This window comes from Anguilla rostrata, chromosome 4 (assembly GCF_018555375.3).
Source record: "Anguilla rostrata isolate EN2019 chromosome 4, ASM1855537v3, whole genome shotgun sequence".
In the NCBI taxonomy this organism is placed as follows: domain Eukaryota; kingdom Metazoa; phylum Chordata; class Actinopteri; order Anguilliformes; family Anguillidae; genus Anguilla; species Anguilla rostrata.
The window spans coordinates 4520963-4539129 of record NC_057936.1 but is presented as its reverse complement, the minus strand read 5'-3'; the positions used below and the strand labels follow the sequence as shown (position 1 = coordinate 4539129).

Here is an 18167-nt window from a genome sequence, read left to right as displayed (position 1 = left end):
TTGGTGGCTATGAATATTTTAATTCATAAGTACATTCAGTATTAAACACAACCTATTTTACAGTTTAGTTACAGCTAAGGGCAAAACAAACAAACAAAAAAATAACAACAGCATCCACAACGACGACGACAACAACGACGACAAAAGCTGGAAGCAGACGAATATTTAAAAAATACGGGCTGCCAATGAAGCAGTGTACATTGCGAGCTGAGATTGAGGAGAAAAGGGGGAATGTACAGTTAAATAATTTACAAGGTTGGAAGCGAGGAGCAGCGTGGCTCGTTTATATACAAAGTCTTTGCCTGCGGAGAGCCGGTGATATCTTCAGAACTCGCCTCGAGATTAGGGTTTCTGGCGTCGTTCCCTTTCAGCGCGACGTCGTCACGGTAACAGAAAAATTAAAAACTATTCGCGGGCGGTCCTCTCTGACCAGGTATAAAGTCTTGCAGCTGTGAGAGACTTGTTCTTTTCCCCTTCAAAAAAAAAAAAAAAACTAGGATAAAAAAAAATTAAAAAAAAATAAAATAATAATAATAATAATAATTAAAACGTGTTCGACTTCAGACGTAGAAGAGCCGTACTCGGGAAGTGCTGACGAGAAGATCGTCGTCGTAGAACTTGGTCTCTATCACGACATTGCCGCTGTAACGAAGGAAAGGGACGACAGTTAGTTACGTTAGTTAGAAGTCCTCGCGCATTCCAGAACAAAGCTTGCCCAGAAAAGGCTGCTTGTCATTGGCTCGGTCACGTCAGCGAGTAGCGGATCTGAGACGACGGCTTGAACGAATCGCTGGTTCAGAAAGCGAAAGTCCACCTCAGTATTTTGTTCCAGTCGTCACCTGGATTCGCTAACTGGCCCAATTCTTCAGCCAGGAGGTGGAACAAATCAGTGAAATCACCTGGCTGAGTTCATGGGTGGAATAAACACGATAGGACTTTTACTTTTTTTGGACCCCTGGACGGTCTACCTGTGCTCAGAACCGGCAGACACAGCAGCCCCCTCAGGCTGGACTGCAGAGACGCACATTTCAGACTGACCAGGTTCACCGCAGGAGGAGTGAGGAAAAGGGAACTCACGTTAAAACGTTGGCGGGCATCATCTGGGACTCCGGAGCCGCCTCTATCAAGGACTGCCACGTGTTCGTGGAATTAGGAATCACGAAACCGAACTCAAAGAACCATTCTGCAGGGGGGGCAGACGAAAGACTCAGTAACACTCACACAATATTTCTGCAATGAATGAATTTAGAAAAAAGAAAAAAAAAGTTCCAAAATGACATGTTGCCTGGCACTACAACACCAGATTCAACTAATTAAATTATTGTGGTCTTCTCTCCCTTCGAAGAGTAGGTATAATATTAGAATATTTTTTCAAAATTCAAGTCAGTGTTCTTTTGTTCTAAAACAATTTAATCATGTATTTGTGATCTTACAGCTTAGATTTAAGAGTCAAATGGACATACACACAGTGATTTAAAAAACATTTTAATTCAATGTCTTGACATGTGTAAGGCAGACTGTTAATTTGGGTCACAGACTGCATTTGCTCACTAAGTGGGCTGAGAGTTAATTTAATGAACCACTGGTGTGAATCACTCTAATCCCCCAATATAAACACTCTGTTCAGGCAGGAAGAGCGCCACCATGTGTACACGACAGGCAGCACCACCTGCTTCCTGAAATAAACTTTAGTCTTCATCCTGCATGGCACAATTATCTCAGAAATATGAGATCCATCCAGAAAAAATGGTTAACCCTTAAGTCAGTGTTCTGGAACTCGCTTTCAGTTACCAGTAGTGATTATCACATCAGCATTAGAATGTTCAGTTACCAGTAGTGATTATCACATCAGCATTAGAATGTTCAGTTACCAGTAGTGATTATCACATCAGCATTAGAATGTTCAGTTACCAGTAGTGATTATCACATCAGCATTAGAATGCTCAGTTACCAGTAGTGATTATCACATCAGCATTAGAATGCTCAGTTACCAGTAGTGATTATCACATCAGCATTAGAATGCTCAGTTACCAGTAGTGATTATCACATCAGCATTAGAATGCTCAGTTACCAGTAGTGATTATCACATCAGCATTAGAATGTTCAGTTACCAGTAGTGATTATCACATCAGCATTAGAATGTTCAGTTACCAGTAGTGATTATCACATCAGCATTAGAATGCTCAGTTACCAGTAGTGATTGTGACATCAGCATTAGAATGCTCAGTTACCAGTAGTGATTGTGACATCAGCATTAGAATGCTCAGTTACCAGTAGTGATTATCACATCAGCATTAGAATGTTCAGTTACCAGTAGTGATTGTTACATCAGCATTAGAATGCTCAGTTAAGAACATTCTAATCACACATTTGTGACCTCACAGCTTAAAGGGTTGAAAGAAGACGAGACAAAGAGGAGGAAGGGGGAAGTGGTACCTTCTAAACACTGCCCCTTGAAGAAAACCTTTTGTTCAAGTCGGAACTTCTCCAGCTTTTCTATAGAGGAAAAATTCAGCTCTCTGGACACGGCCTTGCACTTCAAGATCTTTTTGGGAACTCGAGCTGCAAAAAACAGAACAAGCCGGTCAACCCGGTTGCTTTTGGTGTGAACACACAGACACACAGGACAGAGTATTTTGAAAAGAACCTTCGGTTTAAAACAACCTGTCGCTCACTCCAGACATACAAATCAAACAAACATATATTCAGAACACGCATCCATTATTCCCCTCCAGGCTACAATGCCAGCATACGCAGATTCACGCTCTTAAGAGAGGCTGTGACGTCATCGTCGGAAGGTCTGAATGAGACTGGCGCAATCCCCCATTCAGAGTAATTCAAGAGAAGCGTACACACTCTCACACTCTCACACACACTCACACACACTCACACACACACCAAAGCAACACGGCTCAGGCAGCGAGCTCTCGCACGTAATACCAGGAATATTAAGCGAATGGAGTTCTGATGAAAACCGCGGAGGAGGAAAGCGTAGTTTTTGAAACGGTGCTAATTTTCATCGGACGCGGCACCGGTGCGTCACCACCCCGCTCGTCCCTTCCGCACGGCCGCAGAAATGAAGATCGTAACAGGTTTTTCACCGGAATCGTAACGGACCAATTCTCATAGTCAAGGACGCAGATTGCCTGGCGTCGAGAGAGCCTCCTGGCGGCAAGGGGGGGTAATCTTTTACCCGAAACGGAAATTCACTCGCGGCGCATTTCGCAGCCTGCGCCCGTACGCGTGGAACGCTCAAGCCTAATTGGGTGACGTTGGCCTGGCCCCTCCCCTCCCTCACTCCCTCACTCGCTTGCAGGGGAGGACAGGTGAGCCTGGAAAAATCATCGGCAAGAGACCGGCGAACACATCCAAGGGCTGCTGCATTAGGCTAGAAAAACGCACCTGGATAATTAAAAACAGTCGCGGCGCGTAGCGAGACAACAAGTGATGCAATCATCAGGACAGCGTCTTCTTCGCCACATGGTTGACTTGTTCCAATTAGCTTAAGGCCCTTTACCTTTAAACACTTCCCTCTCATCAGGTGTTCAGCAGGGCTCCTGATTGTTCAACTGAACCATCTACTCGTGAGGAGTGACAAACTTTGAGAAGAAAAGCGATACATTTGCAGCCCGCAATAAAACAGATAGTGATACCACAATAAGTCATGAAAATAAAATAAGGCCAAACTTCATAATGCATTAGGTGTTACTCCCAGAGGAGACTTTAGTCCCTGTTTAAGGTTTGAGGAACGTGCATTGGCAGCGAGGCAGATCATTTCAGGTATTCCAACATGGTGAAACACTCGTACTTCGGATCCCAAAGCCGCCGATTTAGACGTCAGCGGAGCTGTGGCCCCTCCACGTTCCGCGTGGAACAGGACGGGTGTTCTGGGGAACAGGACGGGCGTTCCGCGTGGAACAGGACGGGCGTTTCGCGTGGAACAGGACGGGCGTTTCGCGTGGAACAGGACGGGCGTTCCGCGTGGAACAGGACGGGCGTTCCGTGGAACAGGACGGGCGTTCCGTGGAACAGGACGGGCGTTCCGTGGAACAGGACGGGCATTCCGCGGGGAACAGGACGGGCGCTCCGCGCGGAACAGGACGGGCGTTCCGCGCAGAACAGGACGAGCGATCCAGCCGCGAGCGGGTCTGTTACCTTCGTGCTCCACCCCAGGTAGAGAGAGGTCTTCCGTCCCCTGCCACAGGACCTTCCCGGTCTCCGCGTCCCGCAAGTTCATCCAGTTTCTGATTCAGCGCAACTTAAGGGAAATGGATTACAGGCTGGAGGGACGAGCTGGCTGAGCAGGCCGAAATCTTGAAGCAAATGAAAGCCTGTAAATGCAACAACCCCCCACCCCCCACCCCCCACCACCCGCCCCCCTTCCCAAAAAAACAACAATCCAAGCTTGAAGCTGCCCCCACACTCACCCCCACCCACCCCCCTCCTGGAGTTTGATACGTGCTGGACACAAGTACCCCCGCACAGCTAAAAGATAAAAACGCGCCACAATTTCATTGTGTCTATTATTAGGTATGAATCTATTTTTAGGTACAGCTTTTGTGTTACGAATCAACTTTTAAAACATTCAATTGTGAAAGTTCTCGTTTCAAAACTAGACAGGGTGTAATGAACTGAAACAATAAATCAAAATGCCGTAGCCAGGCCTACTTGAAAGGAATAAAAATGGGAGCACTGTAAAGGAAAAGAAATTACTGTGGAGGGTCTGTGACCTTCAGTGAGCGGGGGGCTACGATGGCGGTTTCATTTCTGACCTCACGGTGAACACAGCGCGGACCGCAGCGGCTGACGCAGGCCAATCAACGGTTTACGCACTCATAATAAGCAGCCACACACACACACACACACACACGCACGCGCATGCACCCACACACTAGACTGTGTCAAAAAGGATAAATTAAGGTGGCTTTGTGATGCTTCTGGCAGTAGAGGGATGTGTGAAGCCCTTATAAAATGGCAAGCCCAAAAAAGAGGAGAAATCTACCAATTAGACGACTTCTCCAACCTCCCCCCGCCCCCACCCCCATCCTTTTTTTGTGGCCAGAGTAATTTGTGCTCATTCGCCTCCCCCTTTCACGGGCCATTTCTATAGCCACTGTGAAACATCAGCACTTTCTTTTTTACACCTTTTCCCAAAGTACCTGATCCAGGTTTGCGTTTCTAATTGTGTTCTCATGCACTTCTGCTCAGATCTATTTTGGACTTGCACCTGGCATATCTACTTGACCTGGACGTGACTGAGAAGCAGCCCCTTTGATTCCTTATCCGTTTTCAAACCAGGCACAGACAATTCACGGAAGGTTTAAATTTCACCCCCACCACCCTTTTTAGCTATATCATGGTTGTCGGTCAGTTTTTTGGAGCAAGGCAAGTGCTGAAAAAAAAAATATTCCTGTTATAGGACACCGGGTATAGGTCAGGGATGGGCTTTTTTCCTGATTGGACACGATTAATCAGTAAATACTTATTGGCCGGAGTGGCCTGTATCACAAAGCAGGATTATTGAGTTAGCTGGATAACTGCACCAAATAAAACCTGGAACACGCCTAAATCTGGAACATGGACTGTAATGTAAAAACAGCTGTTCGGCGCAGTTATCCAGCTAACTCCGTAATCCTGCTTCGTGATAGGCCCCTGGACTCTAAACGCCTCAAGCAGAGGCAGAGGTCATGGGTCATAAGCACACACACACGAACAGCTTTTTCACTCAGACAACCGAGAGCAGGGGGGATTCAGCTATAAAGCTAAACGCTAGTGGCCCCCCAGACATTTCACAACTGGGGGAGGAAAGAAAAAAAAAAAAAATCAGTGTTTCCAGATTAATGAGGAGACGGGCTGCATCCCTGACGGAGTGACACGCCCGCACTGACCAGCCCCCGCCCCCCCGCCTCCCCCCACCCCTCAAAAGGGGAGAACAAAAGCCAGTGACAAGCCCAGGTACTTCGTGTCAGCAACACCTGAAGCCCTGGCTTCCCACCACCCCCCACCTACCCCACCTCATCCCTGCCCCCCACCCTCCCCCCACTTAGAGCCGCCCCCAAGCTAGACACCCCCCCCCCCCCCCAATATGGCCCGTCACAACAGAGCTCAGCATGTCAGCGTCAGCCTTCGCAAAAAGCACCTGATACACCCCCACCCCGACCCCCCACACCATGGCCCCCAACCATCACGCCCTGTGCCCCCCCCACGCCGAGCCTGCTGTTTCTGAAGGAACCGTGCCACGCCTAAAAAAGGCCTCTCTCCGTTGCCGTGGAAGCCCGGCTCCGTTCGGCTCCTGCCGACCACAGCGCCGTGAAAAAGTATTTGCCCCCCTTCCTGATTTCCTCCGTTATACGGCACATTCTGTCACACGCTGAATGGTTTCAGATATTTTGACCAAATGTAATATTACACAAAAGGAAAATGAGTAAACACAAACACACATTTATAATAAAAAAATTTTTAATTTCATTTTTTGTAATGAAAGTTATAAAACACCCAAATACTTTTTCCACGGCACTGTAAACACACAAAAACAAACCAGCCTGGTGCCGCAAGCACAGGGAGTGAGCGTTAGAGTCCCGATTGCTTCTCACGGATATCCTGTGTCAAGCACAGCCAAGGTAGCATTACCGCAGCCCAATAACAGAACGATAAAAGGCTGGCGAAGCAACAACGACAGCAATAACAAAACGGTCATGTTTTTAACGCATGTACACACACTTACCCCTCCTCAGAACAAGAGTAATACGCTCTGATGAAGACCTCTGTGTCAAATCCGTAACCACGACTGAACTAAATACAACTATTGTTTCGGTGAACAGCGGGCAAGTTTTCATTTAGAATAATCTAATGTCGCACTACATTTCCCATGATGCAAGTGGGCAAGCCTTCAGAGGGTCTGACACCATCACAAACGGGGGGGGGGGGGGGGTGGCGGGGGGGAAGAGGAGGACGCTGCTCAAAAGTGCGATTCGTTGAGACACAGATTTGCATGAGTAAAAAAAACTCGGTTTGGGAGTCCTGCCAGGAGGAATAAGGACATGCAAGAGTCAGAGGAAACCGAGCAAGCCTCATTTAGGGCTCATTAGGAGTGCAGCACAGTGGGTAAGGAACTAGACTTGTAACCGAAAGGTCGCAGGTTCGATTCCCGGGTAGGACACTGCCGTTGTACCCTTGAGCAAGGTACTTAACCGAAATTGCTTCAGTATATATCCAGCTGTATAAATGGATACAATGTAAAATGCTATGTAAAAAAGTGTAAGTCGCTCTGGATAAGAGCGTCTGCTACATGCCTGTAATGTAATGGCTGGATACTGAAACTCAATACCACTACGGCACTGGTTCCCATATGACAGGCACCTACCGAACCGAATCGCAACGCAGATTTCGGTCCCACACGCCTTCACCAGCAAATGTCACACCTGCCTCTGTCGTCAGGAAGTTAGGCAAAGTTAAACTCTGTGCAAATGCCAAGAACAAAAAACGGTATACATTATGAATACGAAGTATAATTTAAACAAATTCTTTTTCTTCTTCCTACATCAACTACCAATATTACGGTCTCTACGTGTTGATGGGAGTATGACCTCAGCTGAAAGAGATTTTACACAACACTCATAGCACTAATACAGGCAACGGTAACGCCTGGCCTCGATGACTACAAGGTCTCCGGGTGGATCTTTCTTTCTGGAATGTTCCATGAGCTCTTCCCCCTCGTGGGAACTCAGTTGCCAGGGCCTCCCTCTTGGTGCCAGTCACGCAGATCAGATTACCGCCGTATTCCATCCCACCGGCCCAAATATGCATTAAAAAAACCCACAACCAACCCACTCAAATCTACATCAGAACCCACAACCCACCAGCTCACACACAGATCAAAACCCACAACCCAACAACCCACCAGCTCAAATCTACCTCAAAACCCACAATTCACCTGCCCAAACCTACACCAAACCCCATTACATGTCAGTCCTAATGTTCACTGCGCTTTCAACACCTCTGCTTGTTCTTACTTTGAGCAGGGCTTCCACTGTCTGACCCCTGGACATTTCACCTGTTGGTGTTTGTGCACAGTGCTTTCTACCACCAAGCTTCAACAAGTCTTTATAATGAAAGACTGGAGATGAAGAATCCTGATACCATCACGCTGAACCACTTTGTTAGAGCTTAGTTTAGGACCAAAGAGATGAAAGAATTGGTCAAGAACTGATTGTGATGATGATGATGGTGGTTATTATGCTGATGATGTATCTCCAGAGGGAGAGAACAAGGAATACCTTTCATTATAAAGACTTGTTGAAGCTTGGTGGTAGAAAGCACTGTGCACAAACACCAACAGTAAGGCTTTATAGCCTAACTCCTTTCCAAGGCTTCCTCCCGACGGGACAGGTTTTGGGCTTGTCCTGGTTTTTCGATTTAACTGGTGGCATGCAGTGCACCAGCCTACACTGGTGCAATCGTCTCCACATCGTCAATATTTGGTAATTACGAAATTGTGCACATTTTATCGACATTATTTAAAATTATGGACACATGTACTCTTCCTTCTCCACACTCACACCGAGAAAAAATACATGGCAAAAATTGGAAATGCAAAGATTGTATCGTTTTTAATCTATCTTGATATTCGCTTTTTGGATGCTATTGCTCTTGCACCGTTTATTGTAATTTACGTGTTTGCAATTGGCTCCCGGTTTGTGATTGCTGCAAACAGCTCCCCCCTCGCCTTTTGAAGAGCCCAACAGGTTTCTGTAAAAGACGTGTGGGACAGCCCACCCTCCTTCTGTATTTCACCCCTACTTTATAGAGACAGGGGAAATGCAGAGGGGGGTTAAAGGGAGAGAGAAAGTCGGTTGTCTTATGAACCGAGCGCTGCAATCCACTCTCACAGCTTCACGGTACACATTCATTCACACAGCTGCACGTTTACTGAAGCACGTCCCGCCAGGTGCCTCGGTCAGGGTACAACGGCAATGCCCCAAATGGGATCTGAGCCTACAACCTCCCAATTTGAGTTGGAAAACCCCGTACCCATAACCAGTTTAGAAACACCACTGGAGTTGCACTGTCCCCTTTCTATTCTATCCAGGATTCAGCGAAGATGTCGGCTATGATAATGGCTGGAACAATCACGAGAGAACTGGCCAACAGCAGTAACCTGCTCTCCCATTTAAACTCCTCCCATTTGCCCACTTAAAGGGACATGCCATTAAAAAATGATGTCACTGAAACCACCCAGTTCAAAGTAACGCAGACAAGCCTCCAACCATAATACTTAAACAGATTAACTGTAGAACTCGCATACACTCTCCCTTCACACAGAAAACACACACTGACCCTGCAGGATCAGAGCCCTAACTGACAATCAAAATCCATCGTGTAAAAATACACTGAAAAACAGAAACAAAGACTGTCAAATTATTATAGTACAGCGATACTGAAACGAGAAACAAAGAGATCTTGTTCAAAAACCTGGGGCAACTTGATTCTTAAAAACCGGAGCAGTCCGTCCAAGTCTCCTCCAGCCATTCACCAAAATATTATGGAACCCAATTTAGACCCATCCCTGCTTCTTCCACCTTCCAGAACATTCTGGTGCCCCAGAGCACTCAATCACCTTAATTGGGTAGGATTAGCAAGCTAATAGCAATTAGACGAGCACATTTCCAGCATGTTCTCCCTGGTGCATTCTACGCACCATGCAGTCTAGATGACTAATCAACTAAATGACATTTAAAGACAAATGAGCACATTAAACGCTAGGAGTTACCTGGATCTCTCTGAGCTTTAAAATCAGGGTTTCCGTTGATAAAGACAGCATTGCAGACCTATACTGTACTTACAATAGTTAATTTCTCACATGACGAGTAGGCTATACAAAATGCTTTGCTTGAATAGCAATCTTAAAGTGAGCAGAGTTTTACAACTCCACATGTAGATCATGGACAGTCTCTGTGTCCGGTATAAAAATAGCTGGAAAAAAAAAAAAAAAAAAACGTATTCTTAAAAGACATGCAGAGCAAGAACAAATGAACGTTAGTGTGCCAACTCATTTATTACAAATTATCTTAGCGCACACTCACTAATATTAATGGGCAAAGGTGTGGTCTGTAACTGACACAGGTGAAATGTCCAGGGGTCAGCCAGTAAGAGCCCTGCCATACGTTTCCTCCACCCATGAACTCAGCCAGCCGATTTCTCGAATTAACTCTACCTCCTGACTGAAGAACTGTGCCAGTTAGCATATCTAGGTGACTGGAACAAAATATTAAGGAGGCCTGTTACTTGCAGAACTTGAATTTTCCACCTCTGGTAACCGATAAAACCTAAAACAAAGTTTCTTTTTTTATTCCTTGAACCCCCTCCCTCTGACCCCACCACCCGCCACCCCCCCCCCCCCCCCAATCACAACTGTACTTCAGCCACTGATTTACCCACTAAGTTACATCTGCACATTTCCAGCGACAGACCGCAGCACAGACAGGCAGTGAAGTCACCTGAAATGCTTCTGCTGGCTACGCTTGGTTTCTGATGCTCAGTTTGAGATTCGCAGTGACAGATGGCTGTAGGATCACACCTGCTGACAGGAGGGGGGGGGCAGGGCGGGGCGGAGGGGGGCGAGGGGGGGCGGGGCGGGGGCAGCCACAGGGGGCGGGACACTTCAGCTGACGGACACAGGGAGCATCTCCTTAATTAGCACACCGAGCACCGGCTGCTTCGTGCCAAAGCCAGGCTTCGCACATGCATTTTTAAAAAGGGAGCCCATTGTTCAGGAAAGCGGGCGTCCTTTGTCACAAAGTCCCGCGTACGTTATCTCTGCAACGCACTTCGTCTCCCAAAGTTCAAATGGACCAAATCAAACTTTGTTGGATATTTTAAAGCACAACTTCTCAGCCGTGTTGGTGTGCATTAAACTAAAATGTCAGGCAAGAAAAAACTGAAACATACCTTCATATTTAACAGATAAAGATGGTGAGGACAAGGTGAGGTCAAACTGATGCAAAACTAAAGCTCCCTTGAGCCTCATCTTCAATGTCATTATCAACAGTATATCAAAAAAACAACTTCATTAAAAAGCAATAACAGCACATCTACTCAAAATTTGGGAATATCTTTGCAACAGTTCCCACCACAACACTGAGTGCCTAACAGATACTATAGTAGTGGCAATCATTTAGGACAGATTATCTGACATCTAAGCAAGTGCCCGTCTCTCTTAAAAAACGTCTCTCGAGACGTTTCTCACTAGCACCAGTGCGGTTGGATCCAGTATAGCTCTTTCAGCCACCGTTTTCAATGCATGTCAATGGTACCAATACAGTAAAAATATGTCAATCATTTTTTCCCATTTTTCGCAACTGTTTTATTTGTTTTCTTTGTTTAATGTCTCCTCATGTGCTGATTTGTCAACCTATTGTGTCTTTTGGACAATATCTTGAGGACGACTCGGGGACAGCTTGCGTCACTACAGAGTCACGCGTTTAGTGGACGACCTGGACCCAGCCCGGACTTCACAATCATACAAGAGTCCTCTTTTCCCTACAGCGCACCCTCTGGCTCTGATTTGAACAACATGGCAATGTGAAAACCACGCTTTCCGCAGTGTCAAAACGCTTTTCACAAGCGAATGCAAAGTCAATGGGTGATATCACAATGACTTTCTCTAGATTTCTTTCTACAGTCTATGGTCTCAACAAACTCCATAATGTGTACTGTAGTGCATTTTACAGTGCATAAAAACTGCAGGAGTCAACAGTTATTAATGACAGGTCTGGCCCTGTCACAACACTAAAGGAAAGCCTTTAGAACACAGTGTAAGGTCAAAGTTCACACAGTTTGAACTGGCCAGAGTTTAGGCTCAGCTGTCTCATTGCATGTATTCGGTGGGCAGCTGTGAGGTCACAACTGCCATAAAGGAATTTTGGACAGCTCCATTCCAAACTAGTACGGAAGAGTTTTGCAAGCTAATTTGTAACAATAGCATCCTGGTCAGCACAGAAAGTACTCATTACAGGAAAAAAGGAAAATCTAAAATAAATAATCCCTCAAAAAGTTGAGCGAGAGCTCTACTGTGGCAACGGCGGATCCTCAAGTGAGAGTTTACGCAGACACTCTCGCAAACAGAAACCACGCAGCAGACGCAAACGGGATTCTTGAGTCGCTCGTCCTCGGCATCCGTTGCTGTTGTCTGAGCCCCTGCACCAACAGCACGCTTCAGAGATCCCGTTTCCAAGGGACAGGCGGAGGAGAGGCTCCGCTCCACCCAGCAGAGGAGTCTCAGCACATCATATTCACCCCTGGGGTCCCACAGAGAGAGAGAGAGAGAGAGAGAGCAGTCACCAAGGACCGGGGGGGGGAGATAGACAGAGAGAGAGGGACAAAGAGAGATGGAGGGGGAGGGAGAGAGAGAGGAAGAAAGATACAGAAGAAAGAGACAGAGAAAGGGACAGAGACAGATAGGGAGACAGAGACAGATAGGGAGACAGAGACAGATAGGGAGACAGAGACAGATAGGGAGACAGAGACAGATAGGGAGAGAGCCAAAGGGGAGAGATAGAGATAGAGACAGGGACAGGACAGGAGGGAGGGAGGAAGAGAGAGAGAGAGACAGAGACAGACAGAGATAGTGAGATAGAGAGACAGAGAGAAAGAGTGAGACGGAAAGAGCAAGTGAGAGAGACAGAGACAAAGAGAGAGGAGAGAGAGTCTGAAGCGCAGTGCTTTTCTCACTCGAAACCCTTAAAATCACTGGAAACACCAATGTGCCAAAAACGTTGCTGCACTGCATTTATGGATTTCCGATGTCAACAGAACTGATGTCACCTCTTGCAAACAAGGGTCCAAAGTTAACATGCACCATACAGAGTCACTACACCGACAAAGCTGTAATGACAAAAACAATAACAATAATAATAACAATGCAGTTTTATTGCAATGAACCTTATTTGTATAGCACCGTTCATAAAATGTTCACCAGCCACCACTGCTGTCAATGGAAAGAAATTACACAAATTACACGTATTATATGACATTACAGGACATGAAATGAACAAGCAGTACATTCTATGGTATGCCTTGTCCCTGCCATAATAGTTAAGCGATGAGCCTCCTCTGGAATGTACAAAAAAAAAGAACATCTTGAGACTGCAATCAGTGCCAGAAGCTTACACCAATACTAATCGCCAACATTGCAATATAGGCCACAAGAAGCATAATGTTTGGTGCGATGCATTGATACATTACATTACATTACAGGCATTTAGCAGACGCTCTTATCCAAAGCGACTTACACAACCTTTTTTTACATAGCATTTTACATTGTATCCATTTATACAGCTGGATATATACTGAAGCAATTTCGGTTAAGTACCTTTGCTCAAGGGTACAACGGCAGTGTCCTACCCGTGAATCGAACCTGCGACCTTTCGGTTACAAGTCCAGTTCCTTACCCACTGTGCTACACTCCGTCACTGATACTTATGTGAAGATCTAGAACTTAAGTTTGAACTCTGTACAGAATAATGGCATCTGTCATATTACACTAGACACAAGTGGAATTGAATGAATCATCCACATTTTTTCATTGAACCAGGTCATTAAAAACGAACACTGCATTAATCTTTGTGTATGTTTTTTGGAAATGCTAAATCCATCTACATAGCTGAATGCCCAGTGAGACTTGGAGTTATATTATGCCTTCATAACCCTAACCCAAAAAATCGTCAACACATACATTCCTTCAGATCACATGGGACCGGTACAATTCACCTGACGGAATGTACCGAAAAAACTCGTACCTGCAACAGTAAATTATCGCCATTCCTTAATACCGCCCCCCCCCTCCCCCCATCATTTCCCACTAAACTAATTTTTCAATAGGTGCTGTCAGCGTGAGTAAGACCCGGGCTCGCCAATTTAATTTAAAATATGGACAAAATCCAAGGAAAGGAAGTATTTTCAGCTGCATTAACAGACTCAAGAGGCATGTGCAATTGCTCGAAACTAAATTCAATCTCTTGGGTATAAAACGAGTACAGTCTGAGGGAAAATACATTCCTTTCGTGACCCCGGTCACCGGTCAATCCGTTTCTTACAGCCACTCGCAACTACTTCTGGAACATACTATGTTTATCCGCATTACGTAACGGGTCAATAACCTGCTCGTGCACGAAAAGGTAAGAAGGCACCTTACTTAACGGGACAGTGCGTCAGAGAGTCGCTGACACAACCCGCTGGCATTAAAATACCACAAGCCGCCGGAAGGAGAACATCATCTACAGTGGCTCAATTTACTCTGAGTACAACACACGCAGATAAGATGACCTGCGGCTGGGCCGTGGCCATTCTTACGTTTCTGTGTAGGCTTGGTCATTGCTTTACAATAAAAAACCGTTGTACTATAATAAAATGTTTGTTAATTAAATTAACACTTATTAATGTTCATTTTACCACCATCTCATTCCAAATTAGAAAAAAAGAAAGAAAAGAAAAAAGAGAATTATTGGCCATTCGCTGCGGGCCCTTTCAGCTACTCGGTCTTCACGCCACGCAAACTGACGGAGCAGCGAGTTTCTGCACACAGACAGCTCCCTTTGCCCGCGATTAGCATATAAAAGCGAGCCAAAGCGCTACTAGAAAGGCACAAACGCGGACTTTTCACGCGTTGTCCCGGGTGCTGAAATGCACCAGTCTCGCCTACCAGACCAAGGAAAGCCGTAGAGCAGCAAATCCCTGTCCGTGTAAATCAAGGATTTAAGAATTACCAGCCTAGAGAAAAAAACTCCCTCGTCTTCTCCAACAAGGTCATGCACAAAACCAGCAAGAATTGGAGAGAGACAATATCAACATAGCCATGCTAAGGGATGGCAGATCAAATGTCCAGGAAAAGTTGTTCGGCTTATTGTAAATCCATATGATAAATCAGTTACAGCATTGCAGGTGTGATAACTCCACTTCGTATGACCGGGACCTATTTTAAGCACAGGAGCCCGCATTATGTAAAGGGAGCAGACGCAACTCACGGGGTTTGGTGAAACTGGTACTTTTAAGTGCACTTTTCTCTCAAACTGTCCCGTCACCTTTCTATGTCTCATATTCGCCTTTATAATAACAAAATCAACCCACGTAACATCACTAAATGCCAAAAAACAAAACGCATTGATAGTAAATGTTAATAAACGATTAGAAGAAAATGGTATGGTTACACCTACATTTTAAACAAAACAGTTTGTAAATCCTGTAAAAAAATAAATTGCAAGCTGCACCAATGGCATCACGTTCTTTAACGTTACTCACCCGTTAGACAATCCAGCATCTGTATTAACGGCTCAAACTTTTTGCTACACGCCCAGTAACGTTAGATATAACATTTCACCAGTAGTGATGCTGTCCATATTGCCAGCATTGGTCAATATAAATACAGTTAGTCCTTGCTAACGTTAACTTCTAACGTTATACCACAACGTACACTCATCTTAGCTAGTAACAGCTCTGTGTTGCTCAGGTATTGTGATTAATATATTTGACATTGGCAAATCTGAAAGCAGGCCCCATCAAACCAGTTTTTTTTTGTATGAAAAATGTTGGCGTCCCATACAGTAAATTTGATGGTTAGACTAGCCGACTAATGTTGGCAGGCTAACACTGCACTAATCACAAAAGGTAGGTGGCTAGTTGGCTACAAGAGTGCACTGCAGAATTGTTTTTGTCGTTAGCTCCCTGGCTAACGTGAAGACCCTAGCCAGCCATGTTAGCTAGCTTGCTTATTCAGTACATCTACGACAAAAGATCAACTCAAATAACTAACTTGGTTTAAGTTACTTGTGTCAGCCACGTCTGGGCGCTTGCTAGTTACGATAGCTACCTATCATGCCAGTAAGATAACACTTTAAAAGACACGCTGTGAAGCTAGTTATCCCTCTCGACATCTAACTAGCAAGCCATCCATAAGATTTTTTAAAATTATAGCAGAGTTAGCAAGACTGCAAGCTAGTAGACTGCACGGTCACACTTAGACATTGCCTGGGTAGCTTGGAAGCGAATGCATTTGACTAAATTTGCTCGATATACTCAAGACAGTTCTAGATACATGTTGAATTATCAGCTCAAACGGCTAGCTAGTTGACAACTGGTCAAATCCCCATCCACTGCAAAGGATACAATTTAAACCCTTTCAGAATCTCCTTGGCTCTGTCTTCGCTTGAAGACATTATTTCGGAAATCTTCAGCTTTCTTGACTGGGGAAAAAAAGCAAACAAAACAATCCAAAAGCTTAACCTGAAGGGTGGCTGGACCTTAAAACGTCTTGGACCCAAACCACAATATGCGAAAGGGTAATTGATGCAGGTTTAATCTCAACACCAATGCTTCTCTTGAGCCTTTAATCAACCTACCCTAAATAGATTTGTTTTTGATTGAAAGCACATTCACCCTAACACGTTGCAAAGAAGCGAAGGCTAACACGAAATAAACCAATCAGAGACATGGACTGGATATCTGGGCGGGAAATTTGTGAGAAGGGACGCGTCACCGGTGGCAACCCCCAGCAACGTGACGTCCCCTAGATACCGCTGTATGGAAGCCTAACTGAGTCAAACGTAGCTCCCACGTTTCGTCTTTCTTTCATCGACATTTATTTTTTAGAATGGCATTGGTTATTTTACTGTCGAAGGAAGCTTCTACCATTTGTTTTAAGCATTTATGATCTATTCAAATAATACTATATTTATAGTTCCAGAATAAATTTGTTAAACGTGGTAAAAGCAACATTTCATTATTGATGGTTATAGTTCATGGAAACATAGAACACAATTGGAAGGACAGAAAAACAGTGGATAAAATGTATCTAATCTAAATGATAAATCACAAAAATATTACATTTACTTGGAATGAATTAAATGTGAAAATATGTCAGATCAGTGCAGCGAAACTCTATTTTATAATCTACAAACCACAATAAAGATATTTTCAAACAGGCTCCAAACAGCATATGCAAATCATTAATGCATCTTATTTTTACATTACATTACATTACATTATAGGCATTTAGCAGACGCTCTTATCCAGAGCGACGTACAACAAGTGCATTTCTCCTCCATGCGACTCAATGGTGATTAATAAAAGAGGAATATTTTTCTACTTGAACACAATGACATTGGCAGCCAAACATGTAAAAATCCAGCAAATGACCAGTGATTACAGCTGCAAACCACAGGCAATTTTTTTTTCATGCCAAATTTTCATTAAACAGAAAACATTCAGGAAAGGCTGATGTCATACATTATCTGACAATTATAACACAGACTCACATCATTACAGCTGTAAAAAATGAAAAACCCAAACTAATTCATAACATATCCCTGCGTGTTTGTGCAAGAAAAGCAGGTATGTGCTAATATAAGCAAATGCATAAGCAAAATTTATGTATTAGAATTACTGCCTTGAAATCCCTGGAGAAAACTAGTGTCTAGCTTTGGTTGTTTAGCGTGAAGAATTGGTGAGCATGGGTAAGTGTTGCTTAATTATGACAGAGGGCATGATGAGTATTTTCGAACATTGGATGTGTGCAAGATGCAAAACACTTTGCAACTTTAAGCCACCATTCACCTTGTGCACTACATTTACTGTAAACTGTTTGCAACATTCTGGAATAATCCTTGAGATAGGTTTGCTTCTTTTTGGTGTGTGTGCGCTGGGGCGCTTTGGTTAAACCATTTGTGTAAACCAGCTGTTCTTAAACTATGGGTCACGGAAATGTATGTAGTGGGTCCCAGAATGAGTCTGTAGTCCGCTGCTAGGCTATGCGGGTATGTGTATTTAATGGGTCCCTGAAAGATACTAACTTTCTAACTTGGGTCCCGAAATGAAAAAGTATTTCCAATTTGAGTCCCAGTAGTAAAACGTTGAAGAAGCAGTGATGTAAACAGAAGGGGAAAGTGACATTTGTGGACGGAGTGTGGCACAGTGGGTAAGGAACTGCACTCGTAACCGAAAGGTCGCAGGTTCGAATCCCGGGTAAGGACACTGCCGTTGTACCCTTGAGCAAGGTACTTAACCTGCATTGCTTCAGTATATATATCCAGCTGTATAAATGGATACAATGTAAAGAGCTAAGTAAAAGTTGTGTAAGTCGCTCTGGATAAGAGCGTCTGCTAAATGCCTGTAATGTA

At 44.6% G+C, this 18167-nt stretch overlaps 1 protein-coding gene across 1 annotated transcript; it reads right to left on the bottom strand.

Annotated features, from left to right (window-relative positions):
* pde6d (phosphodiesterase 6D, cGMP-specific, rod, delta) lies at nt 1–16396 on the bottom strand. Its single transcript, XM_064330136.1, has 5 exons — nt 16159–16396; nt 4156–4244; nt 2437–2562; nt 1078–1183; nt 1–642 (listed from the first exon to the last, which is right to left on the bottom strand). Exons 1-5 carry the CDS (start codon nt 16206–16208, stop codon nt 561–563), a joined length of 453 nt encoding a protein of 150 aa, XP_064186206.1. The 5' UTR covers nt 16209–16396; the 3' UTR covers nt 1–560.
* Between the last annotated feature and the right edge of the window lie 1771 nt (nt 16397–18167).

Bases quoted from the DNA above. Each gene is read 5' to 3' on its own strand.
- pde6d (XM_064330136.1), bottom strand. From the start codon at position 16,208: ATGTCTTCAAGCGAAGACAGAGCCAAGGAGATTCTGAAAGGGTTTAAA. The intron at 4,245-16,158 runs GTATCCTTTGCA...GCGCTGAATCAG, and splicing joins ATTCTGAAAGGGTTTAAATT to AAACTGGATGAACTTGCGGG. The intron at 2,563-4,155 runs GTAACAGACCCG...TGTTTTTTGCAG, and splicing joins ACCTGGGGTGGAGCACGAAG to CTCGAGTTCCCAAAAAGATC.